Source organism: Colletes latitarsis, chromosome 2, assembly GCF_051014445.1.
Source record: "Colletes latitarsis isolate SP2378_abdomen chromosome 2, iyColLati1, whole genome shotgun sequence".
Taxonomy (NCBI): domain Eukaryota; kingdom Metazoa; phylum Arthropoda; class Insecta; order Hymenoptera; family Colletidae; genus Colletes; species Colletes latitarsis.
This window is the reverse complement of record NC_135135.1, coordinates 30,107,967-30,123,622: the sequence shown is the minus strand read 5'-3', so window position 1 is coordinate 30,123,622 and position 15,656 is coordinate 30,107,967. Positions and strand designations below refer to the sequence as shown.

The 15,656-nt window shown below is 33.2% G+C and overlaps 2 protein-coding genes across 3 annotated transcripts; one reads left to right on the top strand and one right to left on the bottom strand.

The window, feature by feature from the left end:
• Positions 1 to 96: 96 nt before the first annotated feature.
• Cin (Molybdenum cofactor synthesis protein cinnamon) lies at positions 97 to 3,363 on the bottom strand. The gene is made up of 11 exons (XM_076783891.1): positions 3,007 to 3,363; positions 2,622 to 2,773; positions 2,334 to 2,521; positions 2,031 to 2,244; positions 1,677 to 1,955; positions 1,550 to 1,616; positions 1,366 to 1,480; positions 999 to 1,274; positions 787 to 926; positions 521 to 708; positions 97 to 452 (listed from the first exon to the last, which is right to left on the bottom strand). The coding sequence occupies exons 1-11, from the start codon at positions 3,035 to 3,037 to the stop codon at positions 231 to 233; spliced, it is 1,872 nt and encodes a 623-aa protein (XP_076640006.1). The 5' UTR covers positions 3,038 to 3,363; the 3' UTR covers positions 97 to 230.
• Positions 3,364 to 4,038: 675 nt separating this feature from the next.
• Positions 4,039 to 14,753, top strand: Whd (carnitine O-palmitoyltransferase whd). Of its 2 annotated transcripts, none has more exons than XM_076784028.1 (15): positions 4,039 to 4,265; positions 8,645 to 8,809; positions 8,868 to 9,004; positions 9,108 to 9,384; positions 9,492 to 9,815; positions 9,925 to 10,124; positions 10,245 to 10,449; positions 10,528 to 10,635; positions 10,712 to 10,737; positions 11,023 to 11,088; positions 11,897 to 12,011; positions 12,185 to 12,454; positions 12,538 to 12,687; positions 12,758 to 12,967; positions 13,072 to 14,753. In XM_076784028.1, the coding sequence occupies exons 2-15, from the start codon at positions 8,669 to 8,671 to the stop codon at positions 13,174 to 13,176; spliced, it is 2,334 nt and encodes a 777-aa protein (XP_076640143.1). In that variant the 5' UTR covers positions 4,039 to 4,265; positions 8,645 to 8,668; the 3' UTR covers positions 13,177 to 14,753. The 2 variants fall into 2 exon arrangements, with proteins under 2 accessions (XP_076640143.1, XP_076640144.1); XM_076784029.1 differs by lacking the exon at positions 11,023 to 11,088 and adding an exon at positions 11,491 to 11,553 and having other exon boundaries at positions 4,041 to 4,265; positions 13,072 to 14,751.
• The last annotated feature ends 903 nt before the right edge of the window (positions 14,754 to 15,656 follow it).

Here is a 15,656-nt window from a genome sequence, read left to right as displayed (position 1 = left end):
AATATAAATCATATAATTTGTCCGAATAATCCGACTCGAACACGATGCTTCGATGCAAGAAACGTAATCACAAAATATATAAAAATATATACTATAGATTTTCCAACAATCATTATTTATAAATACATTTCAGTTTCATTAAGAAAAATATATAAATCCATAGAACAATTATAACAATGTATTATTTTCACTGGAATCCTTCTTTCGCTTAATTATGTGCAATTTCTTAATCACAGTAACATTGCCTGCACTACATCTCCTTGATGTACTTGAGATATATTCGCTGCACGTCCTGGTAACATTAATAATGCATTTGCATTTTTGCAGCTAAGTAATTTACTACTAATTTGGTTTCCAGTACTGTAAGCCAGCGGTAAAGTATCTGTATCGTTCCATTTTAAAATTGCTCTTGCATATTCCGGACGTGGATCCAAATTATAAGATGTTGTCAGCTGCCATTGAAATACATGTTGAATACTACGAAACTTAACTATCGGTATTGAATAAAAATACGACATACTTTGGTCTTTAAAATAGTAGGCGTGGAAGAGTCCTTACACAACAATTTTAATAGAGGCAATGCAAATAAATGCATAGTGACAGTTGCAGAAACTGGATTACCCGGCAAGCATAATAAATATTTTTTTTTGCCTTCAAAGAAACATGTTGCAAATGTAGTTGGTTTCCCAGGCTTCATATTCAAGCGTCCTACACATATGTTTATTATTAATTTTTTCGCGTAAAGTCACCGACCGTGTTAAATTACGATTTTTTTAATAGTATTACCAAAGTGTATTGTGGCATTAAAATGATGTTGTAAAATAGGTTTCAACATATCTCTATCGCCCATTGATACGGAACCCGACGTAATAAGAACATCGACTTGTTTTAAAGCATTCTCAAGTTTATTTATCATGATATTCTCCCTATATAATATACAAATTAAATAGTTAATAACTATAGTTCTTACCTTCCCGAAATGACCAATTAATACTTACTCGTCTTGTGCAATACCCAGGTCCACAGGATCAAGGCCATTTTCTTTTAATATCGATAATAAAGTAACTTTATTACTATCGTATATGTGTCCAGGCATTAAATCTGTTCCTGGACATTGTAATTCGTCTCCGGTGGATAAGACACCAACCTTTGGAAGATCAATAACCGATACTTTTGTGTAACCACATGCAGAGAGAAGACCTAATTCTACTGCTCCAAGTTTTGTTCCTGCCTTTAAAATTAATTCTTCTTTCTTAATATCACAGCCAATGGGTCTTAAAATAAATTTTCAAGTAAGACCATCGTATTTAGAAAAAAAAAAATTTTTGTTTCGTCAATATTCTAGCATTATAAAAAGTCAAGTACCTAATGTCCTGTCCGTGTTTTATTTCTGTCATAATTTCAATTTCCTTTTCCTCTGTATTATCCAAAGTTCCTTCCAATAGTTTAGTATCTTCAACTTGTACAACTCCTGTTGCATCTGTAATGTAAAAATATTGCTTTAATTGATATTAAATATACTTAAATAAATATATGTATATCAACTTACCATCTGGAATTGGAGCACCTGTATTTACCCTTACACAAGTACCAGGCTGAAGTTTAATTGCAGTGGCCTGTAAGTTTACAAATTAGTAGAACCGGGCATGGGGCAATTACGAAATAATATCGCTTACGATGTCTCCGGCCTTTATCCCGCTTAAAACTTTTCTAGTGCCTTTTCCGTCACTCGCTAACACAGCGTAGCCATCTTTAATAGAAGCTCTAAACGGTGGTAAGTCATATTTGGAATATAAATCAGAACACAATATTCTACCATAAGCTTCTTCCACGGCTACTAAGAATTCAGATTTTAACGGTTCGGTGTTATTACGTATCATTTGTAAAGCTTCTTCAACGGAAATCATCGGATACGGTGATTCTCTACACCGATCAACTACATTTCCTAAACGCAACTACCAACATATGGTTTATATGTATATGCTTTCAGTATAAAAAATTATAGAAATAATACGAGAAACGAATCTTACTGAAGTCTTTTTCTCACATTTGTGCGAACAAACATTTCTAACAGAATTATTTTGTACATTTTCGTGCGTATCTTTTATTTGTTTTCTATTGTCTCTAAGTAAATCAACTGCATGTGGGATAGCAGGTGCAATGACACCTAAACATTCCTTTGCAGCTTTTGGTGATCCAGGTAAATTAATAATTAACGTTTTATCTCTTATGCCACATGTAGCTCTAAATGTCATCCGTTAGAAGATCGTTAATAATAAATTGTAATTTTTAAATACATTGCTGTGGTACTTGGAATTTTTAACACAAAGTACCTAGATAGCATAGCCATTTGAGTAATTTTCAAGCTTGAAGTTAACATTGCGATAACCATACCAGGAGCTTCTTTTTCGATCGCTTGTTTTGTTGCTTCTGGAGTAACATCCCGCTTAGAAAATCCTGTACCACCAACTGTAAGAATAACATCGACAAGCCTACTGTCGCTCCAAGTTATTAAATTTCCCTATGTACAACAAACATACAAAACATTAACACTTTCTTGTTAAAATATCATATACATATACTTACAACTAGATAATTTGTTACTATAAAGCAATACTTACCTTTATTCTATATAGATCGTCAGGAACTATACTTTTATAGAATACTTTGCCCTTTAGAATTTGCCCAATTTCATTTTTATCATTATTAATACAATCTTCTATTTCTGGCCCACTTTTATCTTCATTCTTATTCTTGGAGCAACTATCGCTAACTAAGAACAAATATTATAATATAGTTTAACCAAAAATGAATAATGAAATCAAGTATTAGAGATTTTAAAAATCATTGTTAGATTGACCAAGGAATTTTACTGTGCAAATAATAATGAATAGGGATTGACTGTTTTTATTAAGAGCATATCATTAAATATTTAATTAAAAGTGTTAAATACAAAGTATAACGATTAAATTTTTATATACTTACTGTAAAACAAAGAATACTTACCAATCAGTACTGCAAATCTTATTTTATCCATGATTTTATAAAAGTATTTTTACACAAATATGAAAGTACTTATACAACTGATAACGATGGAATTAAGATAATATCAATTTTGGAAATTAACATGCATTAAATTGTCTGTATGTTTCAGCTGTTATATTATGATAATTAAATCGACTAACATGGAAATATAAAAATATCAAATATAATGAAACGATTTTATTACAACCACAAACTTAATACAAATATTTAATGTCAAGTTAATCGCTTTTCAAAGAGATCACAAGATTGTATGTATTCTTCAATGTTGCCAAACCTATATATTACTACAAATTCTATACCAACATAAACCACACTACTGTAGACACAGACCACAGAGTCAGAGTCAGAGTCACTGTCATTTACGAACGAAGAACGAAATCTGATGCGCATGTGTATACGAATTGACCAATAGGACTCGTCAGGGATGGCATTATCACGTTGCCGCGTTTTCACATTAAAAATCGCTTGAAATAAACGCGGGCTTTGTTCTATGGAACGTAGCAATTAGTACAGAACTGAACAATTTTAATCACGGCATTTGTGACGCGGAACAATTTTGAATATGCATGTGTGGTGGTGGATACTATTGTAACAGAATGCATATGTGTAATACTTTGTGTGTATATGCATTTCTTTATTTATTATAAAATTTTTAATGTATAAGTGTAATGCTTGTAAATCTGAGTATGTGTTGCTGGATACCCATTTAATTGGCGTAGATATGTTGTAGAATTAACTTTAGGTATAATTGCATGTTCTTGCTTGAATAAATTTGCTGCGGTATTAGATTAGATGGTAAATTATCTTATATACTTTTAAAAATCAGTAATTCAATTAATTGTTACTTGAAGGGAAAGTTACTGGTATGGAGGTCCTTTGTTAACGAAACGCTAGGGACTTTCTTTCGAGTATTTTCTGTACAGCATTATGTAGGTATATTGTACGTTGTACAGCGTCCTGCACGCTATATAGTATAGTATGTGTATAAGAATTCAGTGCAAGGCCTAACACTTTATAGTTCGGTTCAGCCAACAAGTTGGTATGGTTGCTCGGTCCGTTCTTAATGCGAGAGAGGGAATTAAAAGCAGAGTGAGTCGAGTGTTGCATACAAAGTCGCAGTGGTACAGTGCAACGGAAGGTGTGTTAGGATTGTAAACCTGTCAAGTTTTTCTATGATAAATTTACTTGCATATACGTCGCAGGAATTTTAATTAAACAAGGTAATGCCCACTTAATAGTTGGTTAACGTTCAGAGTTGGCTTTTAGTTGTAAGTTTCCATAAAAAAAAATAGCATTTTATTAATAGCCAAAGTAGATTATTTTGGCCTACTTGGACGAAAAAATTCAAGATGGAAGGCACGACTATACACACCCTTCGGTACAACCAATCAGCGTGCTAGTTTCAGCTCTTAAGGCTAATAACCTTTGACATCCATTATATTTATACAAAGGAGACAGTATAACGTAAATACGTATGTACACTTACACAATTAAGTGTGTAAAGAACACGATTGCTTTGCGACATGCCAAGTTATAAAATAGAAAAGTTGAATTTTTTAATGCCACCGATGATTTTTCAGTGTTTTAAATGTAATCTGTTAATATAGAACGTACTTACGAACATAGTGTACCAAGTAATTTTTTATCTAATTTTTTATATGTTAAATACACACGTATATGATTAGATGAAATGGAAGTTTTACATGTTGTAATAAACATCTTGGAAACGAATTTCAAACATCGTTTATACTTGTTTTAAAAACTCCATATGGAACGTCATAAAAATATATTGCCTGCATATTATTATGATACTTTTAATTTTCCTTTTGTGCATTTTTCATTTACATATTATGTTAATTAAGTGTTATATCGACATATTTTACGCATTAACGTTTCATTCGTGTATTTTTTCTCTCTTCCTCGACGCAATTGGATTTTGTTTTCTTACATTGAGAAAATGTGTGTATATTACATCGAGAAAACAGCTCGAGAAAAACAGATTTTATCATCATGTACGACTTTTGATCGAATGTTTTCTTTCTCGAATCTCTGCGTCGTTAAAACAACAATGGTGTTGATATTTTTTTATCTCATATGACCCACATAGAATTCGAATGAAAAGTTTCTTTTCGTATCATTTAATAGATTTATTTACTGCTTGTACACAGTAACAAGTAGATCTGTTTGTTGTAACTATATCAGACGAATGTGCGTGATATTTTGCCACTATTAATTCACTTGAAACACGAAGAAATTATGTGACACCGTTTTTAGAACATAAACAAATTAATGTAAAACGTGTCTTTCTTTTCTAGATACGTATTTTCTATGCACATTAGTTATTCTAATATGTGTTCGCGGTTTATTAAAAACATCGAGTATATTTTGATCGTGAAAACATTTATTATTTTAATCGTGTCGTTGAACTAACCGATAGTGACGCGAAGGAATATCAAGCGTATGTTCGTTACGTCAACTTATCTTTAAATTTCATAACGCTTGTCTTATCGTTTGCAGCGTACGCGTAACATTGACTTGGATTAATTAGGTCTCGGGTATTTAACATAATTATCAGATGCAACTGAACAGAGATAGATATACGCGACGATAACATTTAATGTTTGTTGCGTATGATACCTATTATATCCAAAAGTAAGTAAAATATCAATCCAACAGATTGTAAATTTAACGAAATTTTACTATTCTATTTCGGTACATCCTTAAATTATATGCTATTAGGTTCTTCCTGGTGTTAATTTCTAATTGGACAATTGCCTAAACTCTGTGTCATCTGAACCTATACCGGAGAATAATCCCTGAATGGAATACAGATTTAGCGATATGAATGAATTCTTTAAAAAATTCCACTTTACACGAATTTAAATTATAAACGTTTTATACATTTTTTTGGAGAAAATAATATTGTTTTATTTTTAGAAATCAGAATGAAAAAGAAAATAGCGTAATATTGCCCGAGTTGATTGTCGGTTGACAGGAATAGGGTATCTCACCCTGTACACACTAATGCATAAAGTATGCGTAACCTCGACAATTCCGACAAAGGAAACAGTTCCGCGAATTGAGAAACAAGTAAACATAAGCCAATTGTCCTCGCTGTCGAAAAAGTTGAAGATCGTATTGCTGGTAAACGACGGACACAGCCATAAATCAAAAGTCCCGGAACACGGAAGAGAAATGTTTATTTATTTCCATAGCCTATGCCCTGAGCTTTAATAACGTTGAATTCGGTACACGAATAGGTAGAATCGACGTTTATTAACACGTCAGTCACCGGTGACTAACACTATTACTTTGTGTAAAACTTTCATACGCTTTTTCTACTGATATTGTCACTGTTATGGCCAATGTAAACATTGTTTCAGCCGGCTGAAGAAAAGCGTATTCGAAAGAATAGTTTACAAATTGCAATAAGTTACGTACAAATAAGGAAGATGCACGTGTAGTCTTATCGTAACCTTATACATATGTATACATAGAGGGTGGTCGGCCACCTTTGGGAAAAATTTTCGGTCGCCTAGCATACCGGTGATATCGGATTTCGCGGCTTAAACGAAAAAGAAGACAAAATAAGCTTGGCGTTTAACGTGTTAAAGAGAGCCTATTATTGGACTGCGGATCTTATGCATTTACAACATTTGTTAACATATATATGTAGAATATACATGTATCGTACGTTAATATAATAGCATTAATGTTTCATTTTGTATAAATAGTTTTTTGTATTGGTGGTTTACGTTAGTCGAATCTTTGGAACAATTGCGTATTACAAACAAACTAAAATCTATTTTCTACCAGCGGATACTTCCAACGTTGCAATCGGTTGTGTATTAGAGCAGAAAGGCTTACATAGGAGACGAAAGTCGGTTGCGTTCACCCGTTGAAGCTTCATTTTCGCAGAAAAGAAATTGCCAACGATTATTTCGTGCACTAAACACTCGAGACATTAATCTGATTGTTGCAAATAATAAGAATGAAAATATAGATAAATTAGGAAAGGTTGACGGCTTCGTTGAATGTTTCTGACGAAGGGTATTATTAGCGTATGCGCATTATTTATGAATAATGATCAAATGATAATTACTCGATAAAAAAGACGTTACGAACATACTTGAACAATCTCATTACGATATGATTCAATCTAATGCAGTTAATAAGCAAGGCATAAATCTGTCACAATATGTATATTTATAAATGAAATCGTGTATATACCCGACACCGGTGATCGTGGTCACCAGTGTTACGCGATCTAATGTCATTGGTACAATTTCACGATTCAACTGTTGTATGCAAACAAAGAATAGGAAATATCTCGTAAGATGTAACAACGTTTACCGTGACCGTATCTTAATATATTTAACAGATAATAAACAAAAATTCTATAAATTTATTGTACCTGAGCTAAAGCTTGTCCGAATTTCTACTTTAGAAATAAGTTTAAAAATCTCTAAAATCTAGAATGGAGATACATAATTCATTGTATTTAGTTGATAAAATAATTCGATTTTTACGAGGTCTCGTAGTTTCGATAATCGAAGAAGACAGTCGCACGCGTACTGCATTACTGTAAATCGTGAGAGTGAAATTTTAAATTAAAAGTACATAGTCCAGTTGAGCTTACTTAAGGAGTTGCACGTGCAGCGCGCACACATCCATGCGTGAATGTTCCCCCCTTGCATCTTTACAGTAAATACGAGTTTCAGATAATAAGGGGAAAGTAGTTTAAACGTCACAAACATGGAATCGTTTTCACGCAATTATAGGAAACAAAGTACACGCTGCAAAAAAGAAAAAAAAAAAAAAAAATGTATACCGATTACAACAAATTAAAAATTAAGTAGATCCATCGACCATGAATTGTTGATTATTTATTACCTATAATATAATAGGATCTATCGAGAATGTAGTCGTTGGAAATTTTTGTCCGTTACTACTTGTGTTCGGTTAATTTTCTATATTGTTGTTAATTATTGAGTTTCGGACGATACTCTGTCTCCGACCGCCACAAGCATGATATCACGATGGACTTGGAATCTACAGCAAGATTGAGTAATTGTTAGCTAAAATTATTGCCGTTTTTCCAGCCAGGCGCATACCGTGCAAAGTCCAAGGTTATATAAGACAAGCGTTCAAGCAGTAATTCAGTCCTGTCCACGGATGAAGAGGAGGCCCCTTACGCGGTTTGTCCCCCCTTACGCGTCCTATTATATCGCGCTATGCTTGTATTACGTGCACATGATGCACGTATAATGCAACATCGAGCAAAGTTCCATATTGTGAGAACCAGAACAGCTGTTGGACACGATTGTTCTTCACGTCAGCCGTCTGACCTGATCCTTCGTAGGCAACCCGAGTCCCATTTTCCTGGATTTTTTTATTTTTATTGAAAAATCGAAACATCGGAGCATTCGATAAGTCCGGAAGAATAAATTAGCCCCAAGTAGCTTATCGCGTTAAAAAACAACACAATTTCCAATTTCCAATTTCTTTCAAGATCCATACCCCATTGTTGGCATTAATCGAACCGACAAATTACGTGTACTTTATTGGATTCGAACAAGTTGAATTTTTCAAATTTCAGATTCGTATTTAATAAACAAATGATATGGCGGAAGCTCACGCAGCTGTAGCATTTAGTTTTTCTATTACTCACGAAGGATGGGACGTTAATTTTGATAGAGAAGTTTTACACTTGGTGTGGGCGTCGGGTATCCGTTCTTGGAAAAAGAGGTTCTTCAGGTTTCTCGTAAGTAAATCCATCGGATCGATTTGCGAACGAATGTCTAAAAGACAATTTATTTCAGAATAATTTGAGAAGCGGTGTGTATCCTGCTTCTTTGCAAAGCTTATGGCTTACCATAGCTGTGGTAACTGCAGTCCATTTCGCAGGCTACAAGGTACCTTACGACCTTGTCGGTAAAACCGCGCCATACCTTTCAGGGTAAATGTGATTATTGGAGGACGATTATGAGTCCTGTAACTTGCAAAAATTACAATTATACACATTATTATCGATCATGTCCGTTTTTCTGCTGTATCGATAGGTCTTGGATACTGGCACACTTGGCAGGATCGTTTGTAGTCGGACTTGTTTTATGGCTGGTTGTGATATATGCGATTCGATACACGTTAAAATTATTACTTATATACAAAGGATGGATGTACGAATCAAGAGAAAAAGGATCTACTGTTTCGAGGGGCACACGAATTTGGACTTGGTTGGTAAAGCTGCTCCTTGGATGGCATAAACCAATGCTGTATAGTTTTCAAGGATCTTTGCCACGGCTACCGTTACCACCTGTAAAAAACACCATGGCACGGGTAAGATTTCTGAAACTCGTTATCATTTTCTGTATATCGGTCGGTTTTCGTTTCATTAATACATACGCTTCTTCATTTGCTAAACACTAATTCGCGCATTTTAATAGTATTTACGAAGCGTGCGGCCATTGCTGGACGATGAAAATTATACTCGTATGGAGGCATTGGCCAATGAATTTCAAAATGGGATCAGCGTAAAACTTCAGCGTTATCTAATTTTGAAGTCCTGGTGGGCCACTAATTATGTTTCCGATTGGTGGGAAGAGTACGTTTATTTGCGTGGACGATCGCCCATCATGGTCAATTCAAACTTTTACGCCATCGACGCTATTCTCATGCATCCTACTACCGTACAAGCTGCCCGTGCTGCAAGCGTTATTTATTCGTGTTTGCAATACAGACGCCTGATCGAGCGACAAGAATTAGAACCGGTCAGTGATTCATTTTTTTTTATTCTGTCGAATAGTTTATTAATTTCCCGTTTGCCTGTTGATTTCGTCCGACGATGCAATAAACAGACAGTATTGTTTTCGTATTTAGATTCTGATTCAAGGACTAGTGCCGTTATGCTCGTGGCAATACGAAAGAGTATTTAATACTACCAGAGTACCGGGACGCGAGACGGATAAAATTGTGCATTACCAGGATTCTAAACACGTGGTTGTCTACCACAAGGGCAGATACTTTAAAGTTCTTATTTATCACAAAAACCGAATTCTTCAACCCTGTGAAATCCAAGTGTATGTTGAGAATCAATACATACATATATCAAGACATCGAAGAATCTGTTTGAAAATTCATAAAAGATTTCTTCCCAATTATATGTATAACTAACGAGTCGTGTATATTACATATTACAGTCAAATGCAGCAAATTTTAGACGATAAATCGGAACCGTCAGACGGCGAAGTAAAGTTAGCTGCATTAACAGCTGGCGAAAGAACAGCATGGGCGAATGCAAGGGAAACGTATTTTGCGAAAGGAGTAAATAAGGCGTCGTTAGATCTTATTGAAAAGGCAGCATTCGTAGTTGTGTTGGACGACATACCGTACATATATGATCCAGTAAGTGATGTAGAAATCACGGTAAATTGTTATTATCGCGAATTGTCGATAGATTCGTAACGTTTTATGTATTATTAGAAAGATCCCGAGAAATTAGATCAGTACGGTCGTATTCTATTACATGGTAAAGGATACGACAGATGGTTCGACAAATCTTTTACTTTGTGTATTGGCAGCAACGGCAGAGTAAGTAATATCGTTGTAAATATTAATTCAACGTAATCTAGCATACAACTTTTAAATATTTCATTATATTTCACAGACCGGTTTTAATGCTGAACACTCTTGGTGAGTTTTTCAAATAAAAGTATTACAAGTCATAAGATGACATTAAGTAATAAGTAAAAGTATAATGCATAAGAGAAGAAGTGTTGTATCGTAATAATCGTATTCGATCATTTTTATGCAAAGAGGTCAAATATAGAAATTCGTTATTCGTGTTAACGTGACAGTATCATTTTATTCGTTTAAATTTAATTGTGCGTTAGGGCAAGTATATCACGAACAAAAAAATACTATAAATTCGAAATAGATTACGTTAAAATCAATACTATAACGAGAAGTAATGAGTAGGGCAGATGCTGCAGTGATGTCACATTTGTGGGAGTACGTGATGGCTCAGGAAATCGTCAATAGAGAGTAAGAATCCAAGTTCACGGTATCGGGTGCATTAAAATTTCATTCGTTACTGAATCTTCTTTTATCTCATTTATCTACTTTTACAAGGCGCAGTGAAAAAATAGGATCGAAAACACGATATAAGATACACGACTAACCGCTTTATGACTGCGGCCGAACGACGAAAACTCGACTCGCGTACAGTTATGTGAATTTACTTCATTTATTAATATAAAAGTCAATATAAAATAAAAAATAATACTCGAAATCGTAAAATTTTCATCATCTACGTAAATTCTGCCGTCTATGTATTTGTTTTATCGATACCTCGATTTATTGGTGATTTTAATAAGTGATTGAATTCACGTAATTTCTTTTTCATAATAACAGTTTAAATAATTTTATTTATAATATGCTTATTAGGGCTGATGCTCCTATTATGGGATCTCTGTGGGAATATGTTATCGCTAATGAGGTGAACATGGGGTAATTGTTTCTCATATTTCTTATTTTTTAATAAGACGATCTTTTTTTTATAATGTTTCATCGTAAACTAACTTGATGAATTCCAATTTCCAATTTTTCACGACTTACGGGAACGAGATCCGACTGCATTATTCGAAAAGAAGCGTATTAAAGACAGTGTATTGCGTATGTATTTCACACGGTGTATGTATTTCTTTTAACGCGGTCGGATCTGTTTTCCTTGGGCGTACAGATACATTTAAATTCGTCAAAATTTAATCATCTAGATACGCATGCATATAACATACATATGTATACATAGTAATACTGCATACTTTAACGATCTTGCCGGATTATATTACAGATTTACGAAAGATGGACATACCAATGGTGCACCAGAGTTCACGCCTCCGCCTCCTACTCGACTCCAATGGGATTTAGATGTAAACTGCATAGCTGCTATTGAACAGTCATATCAAGTAATGTTATAATAAATTAATAATATTTCCAAGATACGTTTGGAAACATTACAAACGTTCGAATATTACTTTCATTTGTTACTTTATGTAACTTGCAGAAAGTTTTGTTAAAAAAAAAAAGAAAAAAAAGAAAAAAAAGAAAAAAAAGAAAAAAAACACCTCTTCATTATTAGGTTGCACTGACGTTATTAGACGACGTCGAATTACGCATTTATGTACACGATGCGTATGGTAAAGGCTTCATGAAAACCAATTCCATGTCACCCGATGCATATATACAATTAGCTCTTCAGTTGGCCTATTACCGTGATTCTAATAAATTTAATTTAACGTACGAAGCTTCGATGACTAGATTGTTCCGCGAAGGAAGAACGGAAACAGTGAGACCATGTACAATCGAATCTACAGCGTGGGTGAAAGCAATGGAGGACAAGGACGCAACTGTGAGCGATGAAAGACGATTTGTTTTCATTTTAAAGATTTTATGAAACCTTATTTGCAAACATTTGCATTATTTTCGTTGCAGGTAGATCACAAGTACAAATTATTGATGGCTGCGGCAAAGCAACATCAAAAAGCTTATCAAGACGCTATGTGCGGTAAAGGAATAGATAGACACCTGTTCTGTTTGTATGTAGTGTCGAAATATTTAGAAGTGGATTCTCCCTTTTTAAAGGTGATGTTTTCTTTAAAGGAATACTTTCGTAATTTGCTCGTAAAGCGTTTTTAAGAATTTTTCCTTCCAGGAAGTTTTAAGCGAGCCGTGGAAATTGTCTACTTCGCAAACCCCACACGGTCAAACGTCATTGATAGATTTGAAAAAACATCCAAATTGTATTTCTGCGGGGGGCGGTTTTGGCCCTGTTGCCGACGATGGTTATGGTGTTTCTTACATAATTGCTGGAGAAAATCTACTATTTTTCCATATTTCGTGCAAACGTACCTCTCCCGAAACGGTAAGGAAAAAATATTTTAATGCGACTATCGCTGTCTACGTGTAATTTTGTTCGCGACTAAAATTATGTACTTACAATGTAACTGTATTTCTGGTTATTTTTAGAATGCTGCCAGATTTGCTAATCGAATAGAAAAGGCATTGGCAGATTTGAAGGTTTTGTTCCTGGAAAGAAAGAAACTTCAAGCTCAAAAGAACGGAGCTATGTAGTTATAGTGTAAGAAGGAAAAATACATTCGTTATGTATTAGCGGAAATTTCGTAATACGGAATACTTATTTTTTAAGTGTTCGTAATGGAAGATTCAATCGTATTATTAAAAAAAAATTTCGTTATTTCTATGCTTGCCTAAATAAGTTCTGAACACGATACTTTTAAACAATATCGACAAAAGGAACCAACCAAGTACAATTCATCCAACATATAAACCGAGCTTTTTTCATCGATTTACTTATAATATTTAAGCAATTTTATAAACTAAAAATTTCTATTTTATATCCTTTAGTACTGTACATTAAATGATAAAGCGCACAAAATCTAGCTATAGTAATTTTTCTATAGATATTTCTTTAAGAGATTTTTTAATGAAAAGACGTAAATTATAGCAATCGATAAGATTTAATCATTAGAAATTTTAAGAAATGGTTATACATATACATATTACTTGAATACTTTTGCTCTTGGATACTTTCTTTCTAAATAATAGACGAGTTTAAGGGAAAAATAAACGAAAGTACGTAGAAGACTGTGCTGTACGCGATTAAAGTGTAAGGCGGAATTTTAATTAGACCGTTCACTGAACAATAAAACCATATGTATGTATTTCATTGCAGAGAATAGCCTAAAAGTTTCGAATTAGTAATAATGTGTTATAGTTGATCTTTTTATATGAAGTATACATATATGAAAGTAAGCAATTAAATATTATTAACTATACATTAATATTAAGGATAACACTCACTCTATATTTTGTTACCCCAATACTATACTTACAGAATGGTTGACAATATAACAACTTCAATGCAATTATATACCATTACAAGTTAGCAATACAATTCGCGATAGATCGTGTAATATTATACGTATAAATGCAAAATGAACTTTGCGTGAATCTCAACAAAAGCAACTAACTATTTTAATGAAATGTGAAAATTTGTACAAGTTATTCGCGACCTTAGAAATTGTATATGTATAGCGACGACGCATCAGTTTCAACACGATACGATCATGTTAGAATTAGTATAAAAATATGTCAAATGATACGCCATAAATTAGTATCTGCAACCTATCAATGCAAACTTTTAATATTATAGATAGTTTTATATGTATACTGTATTAATCTTTTTACTATATCTTTGTTAAAATTATATTTTCAGGTATTGGTGCTTTTAAAGTTTTAATAACGGTATTTTACAATTTTAAGATTATATATTTATCTACTTGATGTAAAAGAAAATAGAGGAAAATATAATAAACAATAATATGGAACAGTTATATCGATCGAGAAAAATCTTGGTAGAATTACTAATGCATAATACGAGATACTATTCGTATTGCGGTACTTTTTCTTTTTTTTTCAAATGAGAAATGTCGAATAAAGGAAAAAGCTATATTTTCAATAAATAAATGTAATATCGTTCGAATTGATCGTTCAGATGACGGTAATTGGATCTTTTATTCTACGCATATGTATGTATAACGTACAAGATATGTAGTTTTCTTGTTCGTTTAAGTTTTGAAATGTTTGCAACGTACAGGGTAAATGTTCATCTTTCTGTTGCGCCGAAATAGAAATGTTTAGAAATTTAAGATTTATATGTAAAAGTATAATACTTGTCAAACGATGCTAATAAAATTTTCACAAAGTTGAATCGAATGTCTTATTTAATGCTTACCGAACAGTTTCCTATAACTTGATCATTAATGTGCGTCAAACAAAACACATATACATATATTATGGAAGAACGTCTCATCTAATAATAAAACTAATTGAAAAACACCGATCGAGCATATTTCTATATTTATAGTCCAGAAATAGGATCAGATTTTAGAACACGTCCTTGTTTCAGTTCCCTCTTATTTTAGACTGCGTAGTCAATCTAGCCTAATTTTCATTCAGTGACCGTTACGTGCACGTGAGTTTTTTTTTTTTTTTTTATACAAATAAGAAAAATCACAAGTAGAAATTAACAATCATTAAAAAAAGAAACTTTTTATACGAATAAAAAGAGAAAAACTTGAATATATCTTTGTAAAACCATTTGAACAAAATTATTGACCAAGCTATTTTATCGACAGATTAATAGTTTAGATTTCGAGTAGATTTTTTTTTCTAATAACATGTTTAAATACTAGTGTTTATACGTATATATTTATTAGAATATTACGTATACTTGTGTATGTACGTTGCAATATTACTATTTTCTAATGAAAAAGCAATCTCTTGAATTCGTCAATTAATTCCGCGAGACACTTTATATTCTCGAATTGTTTTAATACATTTGCAATCTTGGAAAGCATAAACTAGAGAGCACGGAATTAGGGAGAAAAACAACAGCTTCCTTTATTTCGTCAAAAGCTGTACTAAATGTTCGGAGTGCAGGTGCAGGGGTACGACGAGTACAGGTACAGGTACAGAAATATGTTTAGAAAGAAAAATATCTGAAACGAATGTTTATTTTAAAGAAACTA